We start from the raw sequence: 25,791 nt of genomic DNA, 5'->3' as shown, positions 1-25,791 counted from the left end.
CTTCTCCCCCCTCCAATTTTTCTGTCCATCTTCACTTTCTCCCTCTCCTTGTCCTCCTCCTCGTCCTCCCCCCTCTCTCCCTCTCCTATTCCACCCTTTCTTTTCATAATCTCCTTCCCAATCTCTCTGTATCTAGTCCTCCCACTCTCACACCCATCTCTCTATCCATCACATCCTCCCCCCTCTCTCTGTCCATATTCTCCTCCACCTTCTCTCTATCTGCTACTGCCTCCTCTCACACCCATCTCTCTATCACCTCCTCCCCCCTCTCTCTGTCCATATTCTCCTCCACCTCTTTCTATCTCCTCCTGCCCCCCCCCCTCACACCCACCTCTCTTTCCAGCACCTACTCCCCTTCTCTCTGCCCATATTCTCCTTCACCTTCTCTCTATCTCCTCCTGCCCCCTCTCACACCCATCTCTCTGTCCATCACCTCCTCGCCCTCTCTCTGTCCATACTCTCCTCCACTTTCTATCTGCTCCTGCCCACTCTCAGACCCATCTCTCTGTCTATCACCTCCTCCCCCCTCTCTCTGTCCATATTCTCCTCCACCTTCTCTCCATCTGCTACTGCCTCCTCTCACACCGATCTCTCTATCACCTCCTCCCCCCTCTGTCTGTTCATATTCTCCTCCACCTTCTCTCTATCTCCTACTGCCTCCTCTCTCTGTCCATCTGCTGCTTTCCGCTTTGTATGTTCATTTTCTCTCACCCTTCTGCCCATTTCCTCTTCCCTTTTCTCTCTGAGTTTGAGCCATGTTACTGCAAAGTCAGTTTCTGTATAGCTTCTAATCATAAACTGATAAGCGATCAATACAAGTTACCAGTTTGCTAACAACATTGCACATATACTACGTGTACAAAAGTATCCGACCCCGCCCAAAAGCATACGTTTTTCATATTAGGTGCATTGTGTTGCCCCCTACTGCCGGGTACTCCATATCAGCGACCTCAGTAGTCATTAGTCATCGTGAGTCAGCTGAATGGGGCGCTGCGCGGAACTCATGGACTTCCAAAGTGGTCTAGTGATTGGGTGTCACTTGTGTCATACGTCTGTACGCGAGATTTCCACACTCGTAAACATCCCTAGGTACACTGTTTCCGATGTGATAGTGAAGTGGAAACGTGAAGGGACACGTACAGCACAAAAGCGTACAGGCCGACCTCGTCTGTTGACTGACAGAGACCGCCGACAGTTGAAGGGGGATGTAAAGTGTAATAGGCAGACATCTATCCAGGCCATCACACAGGAATTCCAAACTGCATCAGGATCCACTGCGAGTACTGTGACAGTTAGGCAGGAGGTGAGAAAACTTGGAATTCATGGTCGAGCGGCTGCTCATAAGCCACACATCACGCCGGTAAATGCCAAACGACGCCTCGCTTGGTGTAAAGAGCGTAAACATTGGACGATTGATCAGTGAAAAAACGTTGTGTGGAGTGACGAATCACGGTACGCAGTGTGGCGATCCGATGGCAGGGCGTGGGTGTGGCGAATGCCCGGTGAACGTCATCTGCCAGCGTGTGTACTGCCAACAATAAAATTCGATGGCGGTGGTGTTATGGTGTGGTTGTGTTTTTCATGGAGGGGACTTGCACCCCTCGTTGTTTTGCGTGGCGCAATCACAGCACAGGCATATATTGATGTTTTAAGCACCTTCTTGCTTCCCACTGTTGAAGAGCAATTCGGTGATGGAGACTGCATCTTTCAACACGATCGAGCTCCTGTTAATAAGGCACGGCCTGTGGCGGAGTGGTTACACGACAATAACATCCCTATAATGGAGTGGCCTGAATCCTATAGAACACCTCTGGGATGTTTTGTAACGCCGAATTCGTGCCAGACCTCACCGACTGACATCGACACCTCTCCTCGGTGCAGCACTCCGTGAAGAATAGGCTGCCATTCCCCAAGAAACCTTCTAGCACCTGATTGAACGTATGCCTGCGAGAGTGGAAGTTGTTGGGCCAACACCATACTGAATACCAGCATTAACGATGGAGGGCTCCACGAACTTGTAAGTCAGTTTGGGCCAGGTGTCCGGATACTTTTGATCACATAGTGTATATATACGTATGTGTGTGTGTGTGTGTGTGTGTGTGTGCGTGTGTGTGTGTGTGTGTGTGTGCGTGTCAAAATACACTCCTGGAAATGGAAAAAAGAACACATTGACACCGGTGTGTCAGACCCACCATACTTGCTCCGGACACTGCGAGAGGGCTGTACAAGCAATGATCACACGCACGGCACAGCGGACACACCAGGAACCGCGGTGTTGGCCGTCGAATGGCAGCATTTGTGCACCGCCGCCGTCAGTGTCAGCCAGTTTGCCGTGGCATACGGAGCTCCATCGCAGTCTTTAACACTGGTAGCATGCCGCGACAGCGTGGACGTGAACCGTATGTGCAGTTGACGGACTTTGAGCGAGGGCGTATAGTGGGCATGCGGGAGGCCGGGTGGACGTACCGCCGAATTGCTCAACACGTGGGGCGTGAGGTCTCCACAGTACATCGATGTTGTCGCCAGTGGTCGGCGGAAGGTGCACGTGCCCGTCGACCTGGGACCGGACCGCAGCGACGCACGGATGCACGCCAAGACCGTAGGATCCTACGCAGTGCCGTAGGGGACCGCACCGCCACTTCCCAGCAAATTAGGGGCACTGTTGCTCCTGGGGTATCGGCGAGGACCATTCGCAACCGTCTCCATGAAGCTGGGCTACGGTCCCGCACACCGTTAGGCCGTCTTCCGCTTACGCCCCAACATCGTGCAGCCCGCCTCCAGTGGTGTCGCGACAGGCGTGAATGGAGGGACGAATGGAGACGTGTCGTCTTCAGCGATGAGAGTCGCTTCTGCCTTGGTGCCAATGATGGTCGTATGCGTGTTTGGCGCCGTGCAGGTGAGCGCCACAATCAGGACTGCATACGACCGAGGCACACAGGGCCAACACCCGGCATCATGGTGTGGGGAGCGATCTCCTACACTGGCCGTACACCACTGGTGATCGTCGAGGGGACACTGAATAGTGCACGGTACATCCAAACCGTCATCGAACCCATCGTTCTACCATTCCTAGACCGGCAAGGGAACTTGCTGTTCCAACAGGACAATGCACGTCCGCATGTATCCCGTGCCACCCAACGTGCTCTAGAAGGTGTAAGTCAACTACCCTGGCCAGCAAGATCTCCGGATCTGTCCCCCATTGAGCATGTTTGGGACTGGATGAAGCGTCGTCTCACGCGGTCTGCACGTCCAGCACGAACGCTGGTCCAACTGAGGCGCCAGGTGGAAATGGCATGGCAAGCCGTTCCACAGGACTACATCCAGCATCTCTACGATCGTCTGCATGGGAGAATAGCAGCCTGCATTGCTGCGAAAGGTGGATATACACTGTACTAGTGCCTACATTGTGCATGCTCTGTTGCCTGTGTCTATGTGCCTGTGGTTCTGTCAGTGTGATCATGTGATGTATCTGACCCCAGTAATGTGTCAATAAAGTTTCCCCTTCCTGGGACAATGAATTCACGGTGTTCTTATTTCAATTTCCAGGAGTGTATATATCCTGTCCCTTTCCAACCGTTTATAACAGTTGCAAGTAAAGATTTAAAATACATCACTGGAGCACTTTTTTGAGATTTTTGGTTAGAATGTTTCCGCTTTACATATTACATATACATACTTCTGTATTAAAAGTATATCGCTTATGACCGTCAATATATTCACTAGAGTATTGTGTAAAAATTTTAATTAAATTGGTCAAGAATTTATCGAAATTTTTGTTATTAGTGTTTCCCCTTTACATATTACATATTTAATTACAAATAATAAGCACGTATTAGAATGCAACGTTGTGTCGTAATTTAGAAAGCATTCAGCGAAGAGCTTTCGGAGATTTATGATTTTAAGTGAACGATGATGTAGATTTTCATACATATTTCCCCTATGATTATTTTATATACGTTTACCTAACACACAGCCGGAAAAAAAAATTAGTACACTATTGTAGAGGTTTCCAATTCACTGGGCCGGCCGCGGTGGTCTCGCGGTTCTAGGCGCGCAGTCCGGAACCGCGCGACTGCTAGGGTCGCAGGTTCGAGTCCTGCCTCGGGCATGGATGTGTGTGATGTCCTTAGGTTAGTTAGGTTTAAGTAGTTCTAAGTTATAGGGGACTGATGACCACACCTGTTGAGTCCCATAGTGCTCAGAGCCATTAGAACCATTTGAACCAATTCACTGAAGATTTATTGTTGCAACGATGTTGTTGGAATAAGTGAAATGAGCACTTATACACCTCAATAGCATAAACGGTTCTGAGGTACCAGGTATCGACCCCAGCTGGATCACGCACAGCCGGCAATCCTGTCACTGACTGCGGCATCCAATCGATCGCACAGATGCCGGCCGGAGTGGCCGTGCGGTTCTAGGCGCTTCAGTTTGGAACCGCGTGACCCCTACGGTCGCAGGTTCGAATCCTGCCTCGGGCATGGATGTGTGTGATGTCCTTAGGTTAGTTAGGTTTAAGTAGTTCTAAGTTATAGGGGACTGATGACCACCGATGTTAAGTCCCATAGTGCTCAGAGCCATTTCAACCATTTGATCGTACAGACGGCGAATACAGTCGTGTGATACGTTATTCCACGCCTGCTCGACTTGGTCGCGTACTTCTGTAAGTGTTGTTGGTTGACGAGCCACACGTGTCATTTCTCATCCCATCATATCCCACAAGTGCTCAGTTGGAAACAAGCCCGGAGATCGTGCTGCGTAGGGAAGTTGGTGCACGTCTTGCATAGCTCATTAAATTTCACAGGCACTGTCCGGGCGAGCGTTATCCTGTTGGAAAGACACATCCCCTTCCTGTTGCAAGAGCGGCAAAAGAATGGCTCTAACAACATTTTGTATCTACCGAGCGCTGGTTAGCGTCTCCTCCAGAAACACCAAAGATGAACGAGAGTTGTCGCTTATCGCACTCCAGAACATAACCTTGGGTGGGACCAGTGTGTCTTGGACAACTACACTCTGCGAGACGATGCTCACCAGGCCTACAATGTAGAGGCAAACGATCATCACTTTTGCGCAGTGTAGCAGCCCTTTTTCTGTTTTCGCTTTTTCGTCTAATAGGTGAAAGTTTGATTTTATTTTTTACACATTGACTGTCATTGAAAGGTTTTACTTTTATTTAATATTGTCCCGGCTAAGTATCAGTTTGATTACTTTTAAAACCCAATGTTAAACGTGTGTCACTACACGTATAATCTTCCCAACTCTGAGAGAAAAAATCTTTAGCAGCTTTACTACCAAAGTTTACAGACGACGATACTTTAACCTTACGTTCAATTGTTTTAGTTACGAATCGCTAGTTTGTTCTTGGCATACATCACGTAACCTTAACGTTTATTAATCTAAGTTAAATTAATGTTCAAGACTTGTATTACGTTTCAAATTAACAACGTCAGTTTATTGACAAGAATTATTAATAAATACGTTCACCCATACTTTCTCATTCAAAGAAGTTCTTTAATTAGATGTCTAAGTAGGATTCCCGCTAGTATCAGAGATGTTAGATAATATCCTGTCACTTTCGGTAAATAAGTTATTTCTATTTAATATCCGCCAACTGTCATTAACTATGATCACTAGTCGCGTGAAGTTAAAGTTTCCCACTATCACAATTCAAAGTCCGAATCCGGTTTAAATTCTCAATTCAGTAAGGCTGTTAAATATTCACACGAATTGACATTAAAGCCAAAAATTCACCTTCCCGTTTATCTAATCTGATAAATGTCCAAATTAAAGTCTTGAATTGACAATCCTCAAAAACAATCTCGTCACGATCTAGTCTTGATCCCCGTTTAATAAAGTCCCAATTGTTGTTCTCTAAACCTGTACATCCTAAATAACTTCCGAACTAGAACAGACTAGAGATTGGAGTATCGTAATTACAACGTATGGCTATTTATACTTCAATAAACACTATCTTTGGTGTCCCAGACCTACGTTCTATGACTATAATATTGATTTTCTTACGCATTGGAATAACTACTATTTTAATATTTTCTACTGTTTTCCCCCCTTCCAATGTTTCTAAAATTTATAATTAAATTTTCCTTTCCTTTTCTTTTGCTTTCTATACTAGATATTTCCCTCTGTTTGTATTTTATTTATTTTTCGTAATTACTACTTGTGGAGAGACGGGTCATTTTGTGAATTGATACTTTAAGGACATGGGAGCCAATTTGGGAGCTATTTTTGTTTCTTCAAAACCGAGAGGCGCTGTAGGTGTTGCAGGAGGCAGACTCTGCTTTCATCGCTGGTGACCACAGCGCGCCATTCCATCTTCCACGTGATCCTCTGGTGACACCAGTTGAGCCATGCACGTCGATGCCGTGGTGTGTGTGGAATCCGGGCTAGAGGCGTGCATATTCATAGTCCCACTGCTACAATAACTGGTTCACAACACTTTGTGTTGACACACCTGGACTCACAAGACCCCTCACCGGTGCTGTGGTAGCTGTACGATCTGACACTGCTACCTTTAAAATATGACGATCCTGGTGGATCTGTGCTGAATGGATGTCCAGAACCTCGTTTACGAGTGTGAGAATGTGCACGTGATCGCTGATACCAGCATTGTTGCACAACTGATGAAGCACGTCCATCTAGTGTGGCAGTCCTCTGATAGGAGCATACCACCAATCGGTCACAGTTTGATTCTTTCAAACTCTCTCAGCTGGCTATAGCAAGCACGAATGCGTCTCTGTGGCGTGGTTGACTGCATGTTTCGCAGGCTTGTCGTAACGGCCCCTTAATAGTTAGAGGGCCCGCACAACCGACACGCAAGATGGGCTGCCAACCTGCTTTCAGGAGCACAGAGAGAAACATCGCTAGCGGATACAAACAATAACAGCCTTTCCAAATAAAAACGGAACTACTTCGCCAGACAACACGTGACAGTGTTCCACCAATTGGAACTCATATGACTCATGTAGCACTCCATTGACCCGGCTTTGTAAGCACGCCCGGACAGTCAGACCGGCAGTGTTTACGTACTGCTAGGAACAGCTTCGGCCAGTAATTTCGCCGGCCCTAGCATTGTATACACTCGCCGTAGCATTGTAGTAGCACGTTGTATTTTGTAATTTGTAGAGTAGATTTTGGTCAATGTTTTCTCCTATTGTCTTGTTTCGTTATCTGGTTTGCCACCACAAGAGTTGTGGTTTTTTTTTTTTTTTTTGTTATTGTGTTTAAAACTTATGTCGTGTCCTGACATAAGTGGGAGAGGGAAAAAAGGGGTTACTGATCAGTCTGCGCTACCGAGCGGTACAGAGCAGAAGGCAGAAGGACACTTCACAGTGAAGGCATTTGATTGTTTTCTTCTATCCGAGCCAACACTGGTACAGGCATTTACTAGAAATGCAGGTGGTGAGACTTGGTAGGGAATTCGTTGTGGAGACTCTTGGACAGACAGGGTTTTGAAATAGTTGTCTATTCCAGACAGGACTAACTAATACACTGGAGGCTAGTTCTAGGGTTAGAAAAAGCATGAATAACACTGTTACAACAGAAGCCAGTGCAGAAGTCCCAGGAGTGGATGCTAATCACAGCAGCAAACACTAGCAGCATCTTAGGGCAACGAGTTAGTTGCAAAACAAAACATACTGAATGTGACCGTGTTCACTGAGGCACCCCAAGTGAGAGAGCAGATTTACGTGGAGCTGGACCGAGGCTGGAGTCGACGGACGCGGATTCAGCGCCCAGATTGTCTGACTGAGAACTCCACCAAAATGCGGAATCTGGCGTTTTTAAAGAGTCGTGTGGGGGCACTGTTTTTCCCACTTAAAGCCACCCAGCCAATCCCGCAGGTCTGTTGCAGACGCCTGCCAATCACAGTTTGGTTAGGTCCCCTCTACTGCTCCTGAGGCGGGGATGTTAATGCAGTTGCACTAAGTACGTATTTGGTATCAACATTGTTCAGCTGAAAGCTAAACGTTACTGCTCTGCCAAATAAGGCTTGCAAAATTATTGTTATACGTCATTTAGCCCCCCCCCCCCTCGGGCTCCCAGGAGTAGGGACTGCTAGGTCAACAATTTTTTGGCGTCTTCGCTCTCTTTCTAACCCTTGTGAGCCTACTGACATTGCCGTTCTCAGGGCTGGTATCAAGCTGGCTTTATACGCTAGTACGTGCCACTTGGTTACAAATTTCTACGGTGGCAACCTACGACAGCGTCTAGATGACATATGAAGTAATATGTTAATTCCTTGAAGAGTAACTAGAGCCCAGGGACCACATCTGGGGGGCGTCTGCATTTTCGCAAGGCTCTCCCCTTACGGCTTACTTCATGTACGAATATCTCTCATACTTTTGTCTGCCCTCAGCAACGTCTCTGCTTCCGCGCCTTGCAGCACCTGTCCTCCTTTCTCACAGCTTCAAGATAACACTACAGTAGCAAGGAATAATCAATATGTTACACTTAGTATGTTCCAAGAAGCCGTTTTTTCTTTAATTATAATAAAGTGTGTTCAAATTGAGTGTTAGTTCTTTCCTGCCAACACCAGGAAACTCCTGTCGTTAGGACACAGGTACCATAAGCCTTGTTTGGTATTACACCAACAGAGAATGTACGAAATGCTATTATATCTGTCTCGTCATAACTCTCCAGTCCAAGCGGTGTCTCTCCTCCTCGTAGTATGGCAATAGTCATCCACGAATTACCACTCACAACCTCTCTAGTTGTACAAGAAAAATTAATCTTGCATCCTACAAAGGTAATTGGACCTCCTAGTAGCTGCTGTTGTGCTGTTGGTTTTGGTTTAAAGTCGAAAGTATCAACATTCTTGTAGACAGGCATCTGTCTCTTTCTGATGTATCTTCTCCTTCTGTACGGCATGGTTGTGTGTACTGTGTGGCTGCCTTGAGTCGAATGAGCATGCTGTTGCCTCACGAGCACTGCTGGGCGGATGTGGCTACTGATATGAGCTTCCGGGCGCCCCAACAGCCAATCAGCGCACGCCAGAAGGGCGTTGCCGCAACGGAAGTTAGTCTTTTGCAGCGGATCGCGCTCTGTTAAAACTAGAGCGCGGTCCTGCCAGGCGTCTCGTGCAGCGGCTAAGTCCCATTCAAGGTCAACTGCCTTGCGCAGCAAGATGGCGGCCAACACAGCCATGCTGTGTCCTCCAAGCGGTGTCTCCTCGTAGTATGGCAATAGTCATCCACGAATTACCACTCACAACCTCTCTAGTTGTAGAAAAAAAATTAATCTTGCATCCTACAAAGGTAATTGGACCTCCTAGTAGCTGCTGTTGTGCTGTTGGTTTTGGTTTAAAGTCGAAAGTATCAACATATTTGTAGACAGGCATCTGTCTCTTTCTGATGTATCTTCTCCTTCTGTACGGCATGGCTGTGTGTACTGTGCGGCTGCCTCGAGTCGAATGAGCATGCTGTTGCCTCACGAGCACTGCTGGGCGGATGTGGCTACTGATAAGAGCTTCCGGGCGCCCCAACAGCCAATCAGCGCACGCCGGAAGGGCCACACTGAGCCTTCTGGCTGTGAGCATTCCATGTTATAAGGTAGGCACAGATGACCCTCTAGAAGCTGTGCCAATAAGCTATCTGTGGGCGGACGACCTTGTAACCATTATCAGTATATCTACTCTCCCGCAGGTGCCGTACACCGTCATCGGATCAAAATCGGCGTCGTCTTTCCAGGCGTACTTATTTTTTACCTGCAAGGTGCATGTGGTGCTCCACTAGACTCTTGACAAAAACAACAACAACAAAAAAAAAAACACTCCCCTATTCGAATGCAACGTGGTGTCATAATTTCAAAGTAATTGGTGAAGAAGTTTCGAAGATACAGGATTTTGAACAAATGAACACTTAAATTTCTATTAACACTACAGGCCATTAAAATTGCTACACCACGAAGATGACGTGCTACAGACGCGAAATTTAACCGACAGGAAGAAGGTGCTGTGATACGCAAATGATTAGCTTTGCAGAGCACTCACACAGGGTTGGCCACACCTACAAGGTGCTGATATGAGGAAAGTTTCCAACCGATTTCTCATACACAAACAGCAGTTGACCGGCATTGCCTGGCGAAACGTTGTTGTGATGCCTCGTGTAAGGAGGGGAAATGGGTACCATCACGTTTCCGAATTTGATAAAGGTCGGATTGTAGCCTATCGCGATTCCAGTTTCTCGTATCGCGACATTGTTGCTCGCGTTGGTCGCGATCGAATGACTGCTAGCAGAATATGGAATCGGGGGTTTAGGAGGGTAATACGGAACGCCGTGCTGGATCCCAACGGCCTCGTGTCACTAGCAGTCGAGATGACAGGCATCTTATCCGCTAGGCTGTAACGGATCGTGCAGCCCCGTCTCGATCTCTGAGTCAACAGATGGGGACGTTTGCAAGACAACAACCATGGGGTGCCACTCGTTACACGTCTCCGTCACCTCTTTTTAACACTGACGGAACCTTGAACAGTGGACGTTAAATTTCAGATGTGTTACGACCCGTGGCTCTACCCTCCATTCGATCCCTGTGAAACCCTACATTTCAGTAGGATAATGCACGACCGAATGTTGCAGGTCCTGTACGGATCTCTCCGGATACAGAAAATGTTCGACTGCTGCCGTGGCCAGCACATTCTCCAGATCTCTCAGCAATTGAAAACGTCTGGTCAATGGTGCCCGAGCAACTGGCTCGTCACAATACGCCAGTCACTGCTCGTGATGAACTGTGGTATCGTGTTGAAGCTGCATGGGCAGCTGTACCTGTACACACCATCCAAGCTCTGTTTGACTCAGTGACCAGGCGTATCAAGGCCGTTACTACGGCCAGAGGTGGTTGTTCTGGGTACTGATTTCTCAGGATCTATGCACCAAAAATTGAGTGAATATGTTATCACATGTCAATTCTAGTACAATATGTTTGTCCAATGAATACCCTTTTATCATCTACATTTCTTCTTGGTGTAGCAATTTTAATGGCCAGTAGTGTATGTAGATTGTTGAGTAGCTGCACGTCCCAGTGTCTGGTTTTGATTGTTGCCTTGTAGGTACCCATCGAACTGGAAGAAAACCTGCACAGTGGTGGGATTCGGCTTGCGTGGCAGGAACCTCCATCCACCAGTAGGCATCCAGAGAGCAGCCAGCTTCCTGATGGAGCCTGGGTGGAAGTGTGGCGCCCGCGGCATCAGGGTGAGTAAAGTAATGTAGGCCAGCCCTACCACCTACCAGCGTCCTCTCAACACGTTTGCACACGGCACACACTCTTACCAGAAACTAATCAAAGCTGCGTCGTCACAGGAAAGTTTAGACTATTTTCTTTTCTTGCGTGTTCCGCAGATCACACTCAAAACAACCCACCATGATGTTTGTAAGGTGGCAGAATAAATGGTCAGATTCGCACCTTGCATGAGACCTCTACAAATCGCAATGAGAAGGTGAACATGACGCCTAACGTTAATCGACAGTTATGAGAACATATGCCTATCAATATGTAATGCAAAAAGGGATGACAGTCAATCGATGGTAATTAACACACCATTCCTATACAATGCCTGTCCTTGAGCTGAAGGTGGAACAGGTAACGCGAGTCGAGTCACTTTTAGTTTTGAAAAGCCAACTCTACAACGGCATAGCGAAGCCACACTGTGGGAGTTACGCCAGCAACCACTTAAAGGGGTGGCAGGAAGGAGGACAGCGACCCCGGGCCAGATGATTCGAGCTGGAGACCCACCTGTAGCGAGGCATCTGCTCAAGGGCAAACAAGATGCTTTAGAAAACTGCGTTTCGAAATTCCAACGGGATACGAACAAAAGAGTGATGCAATTTCGTCCAGCGAGTGCAACACATGGAAAGGTCAATCTACTTTAGGCATCTAGAATGGGTACAAAACGTCCGATTGGTGGAAACGCACTAGGAAGGAGAAAACTACTGAAGTTTCGACGCAGTTTGATAGGAGGGACGTTGCAATTGGTAGAGGGTGTTTCTACAAAATAAGAGGAACGCTCCTATTCGTCGATAAAAGCCATGACGTGAAAAAGGAACCCAAGTGGAGGAAGGCAGTTCTGCCATGAGTAGGACAAGAGAGAAATTTTGTGGGGGACTCTCCTTTGAACTGGCCTCAAGTGCAGAATGGAGCGCTTAACGCTCTGTACCAAGCAGAGAGGAAATTGGTGTGGACACTGCCTTCACAGCAGCTGCACTCCAGCTAAAATTAGCTGTAGCAACGTTTAGCTTCAACTGTGGAGAAACGAACCAGCCAAATTAGTTTATTGTTCTTGCGAGAGCTGAGAGGGCACTATAATATGCACACTGCTCCAACCATACGGGTGTATATCGCCAGATAATAAGACCAGGGCTGAGTACAGGTTTTCTCGTATAACAAGAAACATAGGGAAAGTTTCTGCTGGAAAGTTCAGCAAAGGCCAGATTAGTTTTGTAGGAATTCCAGTGGGAGAGAGTGGCCTTGCAGTCAGCAGCACGTCACAGCTTAAGGTAAATACTGCGTGCAGAAGCATAACCTTTGTTGGTTCACCAGCTTGCATCCACTGTAAACTCTAGCGGCCTTGGGTAATCTTGCGCTCAAATTCGTCACTTGACTAACCATCCACCGTAGACTTGATTGTCATCATAAATAGTACCGAACTTTGAACCGGAATCGGACAATTGCCGGCCGGTGTGGCCGAGCGGTTCTAGGCGCTTCAGTTTGGAACCGCGTAACCGCTACGGTTGCAGGTTCGAATCCTGCCTCGGGCATGGATGTGTGAGATATCCTTAGGTTAGTTAGGTTTAAGTAGTTCTATGTTCTAGGGGACTGATGACCACAGATGTTGAGTCCCATAGTGCTCAGAGCCATTTGAACCATTTGAACCATTCGGACGATTTTCGTAGTACTGACCAACAGCATAACGTATGTGTAGGAGCAATTTTGTAAAGAAACGTTCAATTAATCTTTCATATTATTGTGCTTAGGATTAATGTAAAGAAACTTCCAATTAAACTTTCATAATATTGTGCTTAAGATTAATGTTCTTTCAGAGAGTTAATATTTAACATTGTTGTGTATACACTTATTTCACTTTTTGATGTTGGCAAGATGCGTTATCCATTGCGCTGTTTTTATGTTGGCGAGTTGAAAAATGTGTGAAAAGCTGTAATTAGGTGAGAAATATTGCGACATTAAACTTGTCATTTCACTTCACACAGTTGTTCTCAATTCAAGAATAAGCAAAAAACGAACCTCACCCTTACATGTTTAATATCGGTAATTTTTCGTGAATTCAAATAGAAATCCTTGGAAAAAAGATGACGTTCTTTTCGCGAAACACTAGTGGACAACTGGCATGAAGTTGACTGCAGAACGATCGTATTTTCACCAACGTACATTTCATGTAAAAACCAGGAAGACAAGACAAGAGAAATTTGGGCTGGAACGGGAGGGGTATTGGCAGTCTTTCCTGCCTTGCATCATATGCGAGAGGAACAGGGAAGAAAATGGCAGGTAGTGATATAAGTTACCCACTGCCATACACCACAGGTGGCTTGCGGAATATGTATGTAGACGTAGATGTAGAAATTCTAGTAGTAGCCGTGCTTACACGTTAAATTATAAGAATCCTGGTCCCCCTGCTATGCAAACAAATGAACAATGAAATGCACACTACACCCTTGCGTTGCTGGCGTGTGGATAAAGATTTTTATGTATAGGTTTAGGAGGCGAGTAGCTGCCATCAACCTTCAATGATCATAGATGCCCTGAAGACCTAAGTACATAGGGCGCACTGTATAAACGGTAAAGATAATTTGCAAGAAGAGCTCACCTACCTCAAGAGCATTTTTACAGCGAATGAATTTTCGCCGCAACGAATTCGTAGAGCATTCGATGTAAAACCTAGAATGCAGGTATGTGATGGGGAAGAAGATAACAATTCCTTCAGATCAAGTGCGTTTTTTCCCTGTGTGAGTGCTGTTTCCTCGAAAATAGGCCGTATTCTCGAGGAACACTCTGTTAAGGTGCTCTTCCGGTCTCCCAGTAAGATTGCAACTTTACTCGGCACTGTAATGGACGATTTACTGCTTCCTAAGGCGATTCCTTGCGGAAATTGTGAGAAGTCATCCATAGGTCAATCAACACGCACCGTTCGTGAGAGATGTGGGGAACATCGAAGATACACACGCTTATCACAGCCAGACAAGTCAGCTGTGGCCGAACATTATACTGATACTACAATGATGTAAAGATTGTAATCTCCACCTCTTCGTCTTGGAATTCTATGTTCAACGAAGCTATAGAGATTAGATTAGCTAATAATTTAATAAATAGAGATAATGGTTTTAATTGGGACAAAGCATGGAATCCGGCTCTTGGAATAATTAAACTGCAGAGAAGTCGTCATGGTGTCATCGCCACCGAACATACATCGTTGTTTTTGTTGTGGTCTTCAGCCCTGAGACTGGTTTGATGCATCTCCCCATGCTACTCTATCCTGTGCAAGCTGCTTCATCTCCCAGTACGTACTGGAACCTACATCCTTCTGAATATGCTTAGTGTATTCATCTCTTGGTCTCCCTCTACGATTTTACCCTCCACGCTGCACTCCAATACTAAATTCGTGATCCCTTGATGCCTCAGAATATTTCCTACCAACCGATCCCTTCTTCTAGTCAAGTTGTGCCACAAACTCCCCTTCTCCCCAATTCTATTCAACACCTCCTCAATAGTTATGTACCCACCTTATCTTCAGCATTCTTCTGTAGCACCACATTTCGAAAGCTTCTATTCTCTTCTTGTCCAAACTAGTTATCGTCCATGTTTCACTTCCATACATGGCTACACTCCATACAAATACTTTCAGAAACGACTTCCTGACACTTAAATCTACACTCGATGTTAACAAATTTCTCTTCTTCAGAAACGCTTTCCTTGCCAATGCCAGTCTACATTTTATGTCCTCTCTACTTCGACCATCATCAGTTATTTTGCTCCCCAAATAGCAAAACTCCTTTACTACTTTACGTGTCTCATTTCCTAATCTAATTCCCTCAGCATCACCCGACTTAATTCGACTACATTCCATTATCCTCGTTTTGCTTTTGTTGATGTTCATCTTATATCCTCCTTTCAAGACACTGTCCATTCCGTTCAACTGCTCTTCCAAGTCCATATCTGTCTCTGACAGAATTACAATGTCATCGGCGAACCTTAAAGCTTTTATTTCTTCTCTATGGATTTTAATACCTTCTCCGAATTTTTCGTTTGTTTCCTTTATTGCTTGCTCAATATACAGGTTGAATAACATCAGGCCAGCCGAGATGGCCGAGCGGTCCTGGTCACTATAGTCTGGAACCGCATGACCGCTACGGTCGCAGGTTCGAATCCTGCCTTGGGCATGGATGTGTGTGATTTCCTTAGGTTAAAGTAGTTCTAAGTTCTAGGGGACTGATGACCTCAGACGTTAAGTCCCATAGTGCTCAGAGCCATTTGAGCCATTTTTGAATAACATCAGGGAGAGGCTACAACCCTGCCTCACTCCCTTCCCAACCACTGCTTCTCTTTTGTTGTGTACATAGTTCCGCGTAGTCAGTGCGTACACATCTTTCCTACTAGAGCGCGCCTCGCTAAGCACAACAGTGCAGGCGCAGCGCTCGTCCGTCTCTGCACTACGAGATGGCGCTGCCTTAGAGACGGACCAAATTCTGCTTCCGCCGATCCGCGTATTAATATGTAACACAGTCAATGAGGTTGCTGCTAACATAGAACCTTTTCTCCTCGCGGATCACACTCGCGCAGTGATACCTGAACGCTCGAGGTATTATAACGAGTGTACAGACCTCCGATTAGTCAGTCTGCATTAGTCTGTAGTCAAGTTTCAGTCTGCGCCTAATAAGATTACCATATTCCTGTACATAGCCATGAAGATAAATGTATAGACACTTTGTCAAGTATCAGAGACATGTGAGGATAAGATTAACGTACCAAGACCAAAGGAACTTCAGATTGTCAATTGTAAACAGCATCCAGAATCAAGTTACGTAATGTCTATGATTTTTATTATTTTAATAAATCAAGTTCTGTTTAAAGGCGGTCACTGTCAATCTGCTACTCTAAGCGTGCAAGTGGCATTTCTATCGTCTGACCTAATGGCAGAAGATAAACACGCCACGATAAGACCACGAGACATATTGCTGACACTCGCCTACTTCGTTAGAGCGACAAGTCAAATAATCTGATAATGTGTGTACCGAAGGTCTTACAGTACGCACACCGCACCTTTCATGTCCCTCGACTCTGATAACTGCCATCTGGTTTCTGTACAAATTGTAAATAGCCTTTCGCTCCCAGTATTTTACCCCTGTCACCTTCAGAATTTGAAAGAGAGTATTCCAGTCAACATTGTCAAAAGCTTTCTCTAAGACTACAAATGCTAGAAACGTAGGTTTGCCTTTTCTTAACCTAGCTTTTAAGATAAGTCGTAAGGTCAGTATTGCCTCACGTGTTCCAACATTTCTACGGAACCCAAACTGATCTTCCCCGAGGTCGGCTTCTGCCAGTTTTTCCATTCGTCTGTAAAGAATTTGCGTTAGTATTTGGCAGCCGTGACTTATTAACACTTTCAACACTGCCCCCTTTACATCCGGCACTTGGCTGTGAACTGGCATATTTAATGAATGTTTGAAATTAGATTGCAAAGAACAGGAAAACGATAGGTTCAAAATGGTTCAAATGGCTCTGAGCACTATGGGACTCAACTGCTGAGGTCATTAGTCCCCTAGAACTTAGAACTAGTTAAACCTAACTAACCTAAGGACATCACAAACATCCATGCCCGAGGCAGGATTCGAACCTGCGACCGTAGCGGTCTTGCGGTTCCAGACTGCAGCGCCTTTAACAGCACGGCCACTTCGGCCGGCGGAAAACGATAGGAATATGGTTCTTGCATCATTTAAAAGGAAAAAGTAAGAGCTTTACATGATAGTGAGTTTATTTTACAATATAATATACAAATTGGTGTTTTAATTAAAAAAGAAAACACAAAAATATCGTGGATAAAAAAGTTTTACATGATCTCTCTCTTGAGTAATGCCATTATTACTGTATCTAAATTAAAAAAAAATATCACTTGACTGTCTAACTGCCGGTACCTGTAAACTAGAGTATTTTAATAGTTCAGATGTAGTTAGCTTTCGTGTGAAAATCCTGGAAACACTGTGGGACGCAAAGGCCAACGCCACAGTCCTTGCACCACCATCTACTTCCTTCCTGATGCGCTTACCCATCTCTTTCTTCCCCCTGTCTGAACATACTTTGCAATACCTAGTAGTATTCACCTTGTTTGCAGTGGGTGGGACCTTCTCTGGAAAGTGCCTTGCAAATGTCCTCTCACTTGTGAGGATGAAGCGGCTTGTTGCTGAAAAATATTTCCGCCCTTCTCAGCCAATTTCTTCTCCAATTTGTGAATAAAGTCTACTGGGAATACATTCTACCTAGTGTTCTCTTTATATAAAATAAAACTGTTGACAGTTGACACTATAAACAAGTGGAAAAACAGCTTTTACCACCACTCAAAGTTTTTCGGGCAAACGGGCTCTTCACTTTATGAACAATTGAGACATATACATACCTGAATCGTCACTTGTACTTTCGTCTGGAGAGTACGAATCCTCTTTGTCAGAATCATCAACTTCAGATCCTTCATCTCCATAAAGAATATCTAAGATCCCTGCCTCCGTCAACTAGCTGCGCGATATTTTCACGATCGTAAACACCTGTGAATGAACTGCAGGTAACTTCGACTTTGCAGTGCTCACAGCCGCTCCGAGGATGAGACAGCCGATAAGTGCTTGCCTCTTGCGGAAGAAGAACGAAATACGTCCACATTAGTTGGCGAAACTGCTTCGGAGACGCGCTAAACGCGCTTACGGAGCCAAATAAAGGCTCGCCCGTACGGTATACATCGCCAACGTCAGGGCGGCCGCGGCCGTATGGCGTACGGGCACCGTGCTGTAAGTGTTAAACTGATAGTTCGGTAATTTTCACATCTGTCAACACCGGCTTTCTTTGGGATTGGAAATGGAAGGGAATCGAATGTCTGTATGCGTATGTAAGCGTATGTCTTAGCTGCCTACCAGCGTCTGTCTGTGATTCGCAGGCACGCACGGCCGCGGTGGAGCATGCAAGACCGCACTTGGCACCTTGTCGCCAATCTTGCGACTTACTCTGTCGATGGCCGGACGATACGCGGCCGAAATATCAGTGGAAAAAATTTTATTTGCGCGGTTGGATACCCGAAATTTAGTGGACTATTCATTACGCAGCGAGAAGCTGAAAACGTACAAAATACAGAAAAATCAGTCGTTATTATAAGAACAGAATACAGAGTAATAAATTATTGTTACAACAACTGAACATTCATTAGGTCAATAGTTCACAGGAGGTGCTGGAAATGTTCGCCATAAACCTCGATACACAAGTCAGCACGTTTCAGCATGTTTCTGAAAACTATTGCCAATTCAATTGCTTTGACTTCCACATTCGCAATGCAAATGCTTGTTTTCAACTCTTCAGTTGTATGGCTGTTTCTGTAGACTTTGCACTTTAAATTATTCGACGAATAAAAATCACAGTTAGGCGGATCTTGTGATCTGGGAGGCCATAAATCTGCGGAAACGGGGAAACGGTATGTTCTTCTCCGAAAGCTTCATGGACGTGTGACTCAAAACTGTGAAGTGTGCGCAGTAGCTCCATCTTGCTGTACTGTTGTTCTTTCTCCGTTAGCTGCGCTATAAATGGTTGCCACAATTCCGTTACATACATACACACACACACATACATTAATCCTTGTTCCATAGATCATAAATATTACATTTCGAATGATGTGGAACGTGTCAGTTTAACAAGTTTTCTTTAATTAATTAATTAATTAATTTTTTACAGTTACTACTTCGTATCTAAGAATTCATCTATTGAGTAGAGGGCGTTGTCATTCAGAAATTCTTTTAATTTGCTTTTAAATGTTGGTTGGCTACCTGTCAGGCTTTTAATACTATTTGGTAAACTACCAAAGATTTTTGTGGCAGAATAATTCACCTCTTTCTGTGCCAAAGTGAGATTTAATCCACAATAGTGAATATCATCCTTTCTTCTAGTGTTGTAGCTATGCAACACGCTGTTATTTTTGAATTGGGATGGGTTATTAATGGAAAATTTCATAAGTGAATATATGTATTGCGAAGGTACTGTGAATATCCCGAGTTCCTTAAATAAATTTCTATAAGGCGATCTTGGGTAGACTCCAGCTATTATTCTGATTACAAACTTTTGTGCAATGAATACTTTCTCTCTTAATGACGAATTGCCCCAAAATATGATCCAATATGAAAGCTGTGAATGAAAATAGGCATAGTAGGTTAATTTACTGATATGTTTATCATCAAAATTTGCAATAGCCCTAATAGCATAATTAGCTGAACCTAACCATTTCAGCAGATGATGGATGTGTTTCTTCCAATTCAATTTCTCATCAGTGCACACACCCAGAAGTTTTGAGTATTCTCCCTTAGCAACACACTTCCGTTCATAGTCTATATTTATCAATGGTGTTATGCCATTTACTGTACAGAATTGTATAAACTGTGTTTTCACAAAATTTAGTGACAGACGATTTGCAGAGAACAACTTAACAATTTTCTGAAAGACATTATTTGCATTTTCCTCAGCTGATTCTTGCTTCTTGGGTGTGATTACTATACTTGTGTCATCAGCAAAAAGAACTAACTTTGTGTCTTCATGAATACAGAGTGGCAAGTCGTTAATATATATTAAGAACAATAAGGGACCCAAGACTGAACCCTGTGGGACACCATTCTTGATACCTCCCCAGTTTTGAGGACTCTGCTGTTTTTTGCAGAGTATCTGTATTGTTAATTTCAACCTTCTGCCTTCTTCCAGTTAAATATGAATTAAACAATTTGTGCACTGCCCCATTCATACTGCAATACTTAAGCTTATCTAGACAAATTTCCTGATTCACACAATCAAAAGCCTTTGAGATATCACAAAATATTACAATGGGTTATGTTCGGTTTTTCAGTGCATTTAACATTTGATCAGTGGAAGCATTATAGCGTTTTCTGTTGAAAAGACTTTCTGAAAAAAAATTTGACATGTTGTTAGTACTTCATTTTTATATGCACTTAAGAGTGTTGTTAGGCCAGTATTACACTATCATATTTCTGTGTCAAAGTTGATATGTCAAATATTTGTCAAAGAAATTTGATAGTGTAATAGCGCACTTTGTCAAATCACGCCTGTCGTCAAATAAATATGATCAAATCTAGGGCCTTGCCGCAGACTTGATCATAAAAGTCGTTCGTCTTCTGTTCAGTGCAATATGAAGAATAACCGCTTGGAGCGCTGGCGTCGCAGCTGTTTGTCGTCTCTGTAGTGTGTTTGTAAACATGGCTTCAAAATTTGTGTGTTCCTTCAACTTCTTTTTTTCTTTTTCTTTTTCTTTTTTTATAAATTGCTTTGACTAAGGTGAGGGGTGAGCAAGGGATATTATTAATTGTGTGTTATTAGGCAAGTGGAATATGCTGCAGGTGACTTCGTGTCCAAAATCACTGCTGCAGCCATCCACCGCTACATTGCGAAACATCTAAGGCAGAGGATGAAATCACAGACTAAAATAAAAAATTCTTTCTTAGCTTTCCTTTCTAATTTATTTTTGAACTCTTGGTGCCACAAGTTAAAAAGCGCCTCATCTGTTTCGTACCTTTTATTAATTCCGTAGTTGTTGGAACACTAATTCCATTAAGTAAATTATTCAGAAATAAAAATTGTTCTTATTTCCCATATAGTGTACTAAACATTTATTTACCTATACATACTCCCCCCTTCAGTGCTTTATAAATCGCTTCACACGTTTCTGGAATTATTTTGGTCTATGTGAAACGTGATATGCCAGTGTTGTGTTGTAAATTAGAGTAGCTCTCTCCCATACCAGAAATCAGCGTGTCACAGTTTACCAGTCATCTGCACATATAGCATTTTTCAAGAGAGTTTTCTGTTTTATAATATGAGAAACCACTTTACTCAGCAAATACTGACATATACTCTCATTTATTCGTAATTAATTTATATATAAGATTTGATGTCTTTCACTAGCAGCTTTCGTAACAAATTTTGCTGAATGCTTTCACTATCTCGACGTAATACCTATGGCTTCATCCAAGTAGACTATGTTTCCTTTTTTAACGCCACTTTTCTTCCAAATATACACACACAGTGCAACTGTGGTACTAACAACTGCAGCGCATAATTACAAGTTGTTGTCCACCGTCTTGAAATTTGATGAAAAATATGACGAATGTGTAATACCGCTTTTTGCCCCGAGTTTTTTGTCAAAAACATTTGACAAATATTTTATATTTCCTTGTCAAAGAAATATGATACTGTAATACCGGCCTACAGAAAAAGGAGCTTACAATCCGTTGGCCTGAACTGTTCACCAAACACCTACTTTCAAATCATGCGAAGGCAACTCAGAACGTTCCCTGGGATTGTCTGTTGACCAATAGCGTGTGTTTTTAGAGTTCACGTACTTGCTATCTACATCTACATGACTACTCTGCAATCCACATTTAAGTGCTTGGCAGAGGGTTCATCGAACCACAATCATACTATCTCTCTACCATTCCACTCCCGAACAGCGCGCGGGAAAAACGAACATCTAAACCTTTCTGTTCGAGCTCTGATTTCTCTTATTTTATTTTGATGGTCATTCCTACCTATGTAGGTTGGGCTCAACAAAATATTTTCGCATTCGGAAGAGAAAGTTGGTGACTGAAATTTCGTAAATAGACCTCGCCGCGACGAAAAACGTCTTTGCTTTAATGACTTCCATCCCAACTCGCGTATCATATCTGCCACACTCTCTCCCCTATTACGTGATAATACAAAACGAGCTACCCTTTTTTGCACCCTTTCGATGTCCTCCATCAATCCCACCTGGTAAGGATCTCACACCGCGCAGCAATATTCTAACAGAGGACGAACGAGTGTAGTGTAAGCTGTCTCTTTAGTGGACTTGTTGCATCTTCTAAGTGTCCTGCCAATCAAACGCAACCTTTGGCTCGCCTTCCCCACAATATTATCTATGTGGTCTTTCCAACTGAAGTTGTTCGCAATTTTAAAACCCAGGTACTTAGTTGAGTTGACAGCCTTGAGAATTTTACTATTTATCGAGTAATCGAATTCCAACGGATTTGTTTTGGAACTCATGTGGATCACCTCACACTTTTCGTTATTTAGCGTCAACTGCCACCTGCCACACCATACAGCAATCTTTTCTAAATCGCTTTGTAACTGATACTGGTCTTCGGACGACCTTACTAGACGGTAAATTACAGCATCATCTGCGAACAACCTAAGAGAACTGCTCAGATTGTCACCCAGGTCATTTATATAGATCAGGAACAGCAGAGGTCCCAGGACGCTTCCCTGGGGAACACCTGATATCACTTCAGTTTTACTCGATGGTTTGCCGTCTATTACTGCGAACTGCGACCTTCCTGACAGGAAATCACAAATCCAGTCGCACAACTGAGGCGACGATACCCCATAGGCCCGCAGCTTGATTAGAAGTCGCTTGTGAGGAACGGTGTCAAAAGCCTTCCGGAAATCCAGAAATACGGAATCAGCCTGAGATCCCCTGTCGATAGCGGCCATTACTTCGTGTGAATAAAGAGCTAGCTGCGTTGCACAAGAACGATGTTTTCTGAAACCATGCTGATTACGTATCATTAGCAGCTGCTATGGTGAAACTATTCTTCGTCTGATTCGAAGCATAGATTTGGTTCCAGATAACCATCGGCGGCTTGCGGGAGCAACCATTGAAAAAAATGGTTCAAATGGCTCTGAGCACTATGGGACTTAACATCTATGGTCATCAGTCCCCTAGAACTTAGAACTACTTAAACCTAACTAACCTAAGGACAGCACACAACACCCAGTCATCACGAGGCAGAGAAAATCCCTGACCCCGTCGGGAATCGAAACCGAGAACCCGGGCGTGGGAAGCGAGAACGCTACCGCACGACCACGACCTGCGGACGGAGTAACCATTCGCAACAGTGTTGTCGCAGTTCGTAATCCGTAGGTTTTAATGCTTGCATCGCTCTTACTGTTTATGGTCGCATGTGTAACAGTTTCAACACGTTCTGGCATGATAATCGTTTGACGGTTATTTGGAAAGATAGACATCTAGCTGATTTCCGTTTACTTCTTACCATAGGCTCGTGAACACGTTCAATATTTTTCGGCAAATAAACTTCCATTACGCTGTTAGTTTGGCGTTAGCGACTGAACCTGCTGCTCTAAATTTAGTGATCAATTTCCGCACAGCAAATTTGACAGGAGTAGCTTTCTCTGGACACTTTATCGTGAACCTTTCATGCAAGAAAAGTCTCAATAATAAACATTCTTTGTTCGACTGAAAAAGGCATTCTGCAGAACTACATTCACAGCAAGCTTCAAACTGACTACTGAAGACGCATCACTGATCGCTAAAACATCGCTCGACGTCACGTGACCCAGCGTTAAGAAATAACGACACCCTTAGCATCGAATATGACTTTCAGCATGACACACGGCCTCTTTTATCCTGGTCACCCCGTACAATAACAGCTCCCAATAACGAAAAAAATCAGATAATAGCCACAAGAGACATAAAATGTTTCTAATCATAAATCTCGTTAAAGTAATTACTACTTATAACATATCTGCATTGTCCGCCCCCGGTAGCTGAGTCGTAGACGGCACTGTAGCTCAGCGTGTTCGGTCAGAGAGTTTACCTATCCTCTGTAATAAAAAACTGAGTGAACGGATCAATGAACAACCAGAACAAGTGTCATAGGGCGTCCGCCACGAACGAAGTCAACGAACAATATAGAACAAAATGAGATTAAAAAAAAAAAAAAAGGTAGTCACGCGATAGAATGTCAATTCTGAGGCCCCGGGTGACGTGCACCCGGCGAACGGTCTACCCGACGGGAGGCCCTAGTCACACGACATTTTATTTTTTTTTTTATCTGCATTTTACAAAACTGCATAGAAGTACTCACTGATGACGCCACAAAGGCGCTGAAACAGGTATGCACACTTATAAACAACAGTTGTTTGTTTAATACGCGAACCTGCATTCACATGAGACACATTTTCTCTATGAAAATGTGGCTGCTCACTGGCCATTTACATAACTGGATTTTTTTGCTGTCGTCTTAACTAGCGACTTGTACTGGCTTCGCAGGGGTAGCATTATGTACCAACGGCTGGAAGAATTCTGTGGCTTAACGGTAAAAAATTATATACACAACCCTTCAAAAATGGTTCAAATGGCTCTGAGCAGTATGGGACTCAACTGCTGAGGTCATAAGTCCCCTAGAAATTGGAACTACTTAAACCTAACTAACCTAAGGACATCACACACATCCATGCCCGAGGCAGGATTCGAACCTGCGACCGTAGCGTAGCGGTCACGCGGTTCCGCTCTGAAGCGCCTAGAACCGCACGGCCACTCCGGCCGGCTACACAACCCTTCTCTGGGAATCATCTACATTACAGAAAATCGTATCAAAATCCCTACAGTAATTCCTGAGACTGTCGTTCATGTATACACAGAAGAAAGCAGTGGTAGACTTTAATTTATAATACGTATACCTTCCAGTGAAGTTCTGCTGGTCTCTGGAGTTGCAGCAGCCGTTAGTTTACTACTTCCCCGCCAGATACCGCCACCTCTACAGCTGACCAGCCCGTAGCTTCAACAACTGCCACGTTACTTCGTTCCAAATGCCTATTAAATACGGAACAGACAAGATGACATATGTTATACACCCATCATTACTATGATTATAAATTATACAAACAAACCTTTGCTGTAAAACAATCTGTTAGTTAATGAAGACCACATCAAAATCTCTATGGTTCTTCCTGAGTTTAGCGTACACATTCAGAGAGTAAAACGAGGTCTGGGATTTCGGTTCATCATAGTCCAGCCATAGTCCAGTAAATAACTAGCTATACCGAGTCACACTTGGCCGTAGCTCAGTTTGCTCAAATGGAAAAGAAAAAGCAAGAAAGCACACGTTTCTGATGTGTATGGGAACTGGATACACATCATAACCTCGTTCACTCCCCTGTCTCGGTCCATCTCCCTCACCCTCTCCTTGTCCATCTCTTCCTCCTCCCCCCTCTCTCCATCTTCTCCTCCTCCATCCCTCTCTCTCTCTCTCTCTCTCTCTCTCTCTCTCTCTCTCTCTCTCTCTCTCTCTCCATCTCCTCCTGCCTCCTCTCTCTGCCACTCTCCCAGTTCATCTCTTCCTCTCCATTTCTGTGTCCATCTTCTCCTCCTTCCTCTCTCTCACTCCATCCCCTCCTGCCTCCTCTCTGTGTCCATCACCTCCTTCCCATTTTCTTTGTCCATTTTCTCTCACCCCTCTGTCCATCTCCTCTTCCCCCCCCCCTTCCCACTGAGCTCAAGCCTTGTTAATTGTCATTCAGAAGTCAATTTCTGTAGTAGTTTCTAATCATAAACCAGTAAGCCATAAATAGAACTTTTCCAGTTGCTAACAACATTTCACTATTACATGTATGTATGTGTGTTACAAATATAGGCGCTGTATGTGTCCACACATTAATTACAGTCATAATGTCATACTGTAATATATGTATATTTTAATACATGTAATACATAAATATGTACATGTAATATACAGGACGAGTCACTAA

At 44.3% G+C, this 25,791-nt stretch overlaps 1 protein-coding gene across 1 annotated transcript in view; it reads left to right on the top strand.

Annotated features, from left to right (window-relative positions):
* Nucleotides 1–25,791, top strand: part of LOC126209855 (serine protease 44-like) — a 122,754-nt gene that overhangs the window by 80,968 nt on the left and 15,995 nt on the right. Inside the window, exon 2 of the mRNA XM_049938982.1 lies at nt 11,060–11,201. Within this exon, the coding sequence (XP_049794939.1) occupies nt 11,060–11,201 (142 nt within the window). The remainder of the gene's footprint in view (nt 1–11,059; nt 11,202–25,791) is intronic.

The sequence above is a fragment of the Schistocerca nitens genome, chromosome 10 (genome assembly GCF_023898315.1).
Source record: "Schistocerca nitens isolate TAMUIC-IGC-003100 chromosome 10, iqSchNite1.1, whole genome shotgun sequence".
NCBI lineage: Eukaryota > Metazoa > Arthropoda > Insecta > Orthoptera > Acrididae > Schistocerca > Schistocerca nitens.
This window is presented reverse-complemented; position numbering and strand designations above follow the sequence as displayed.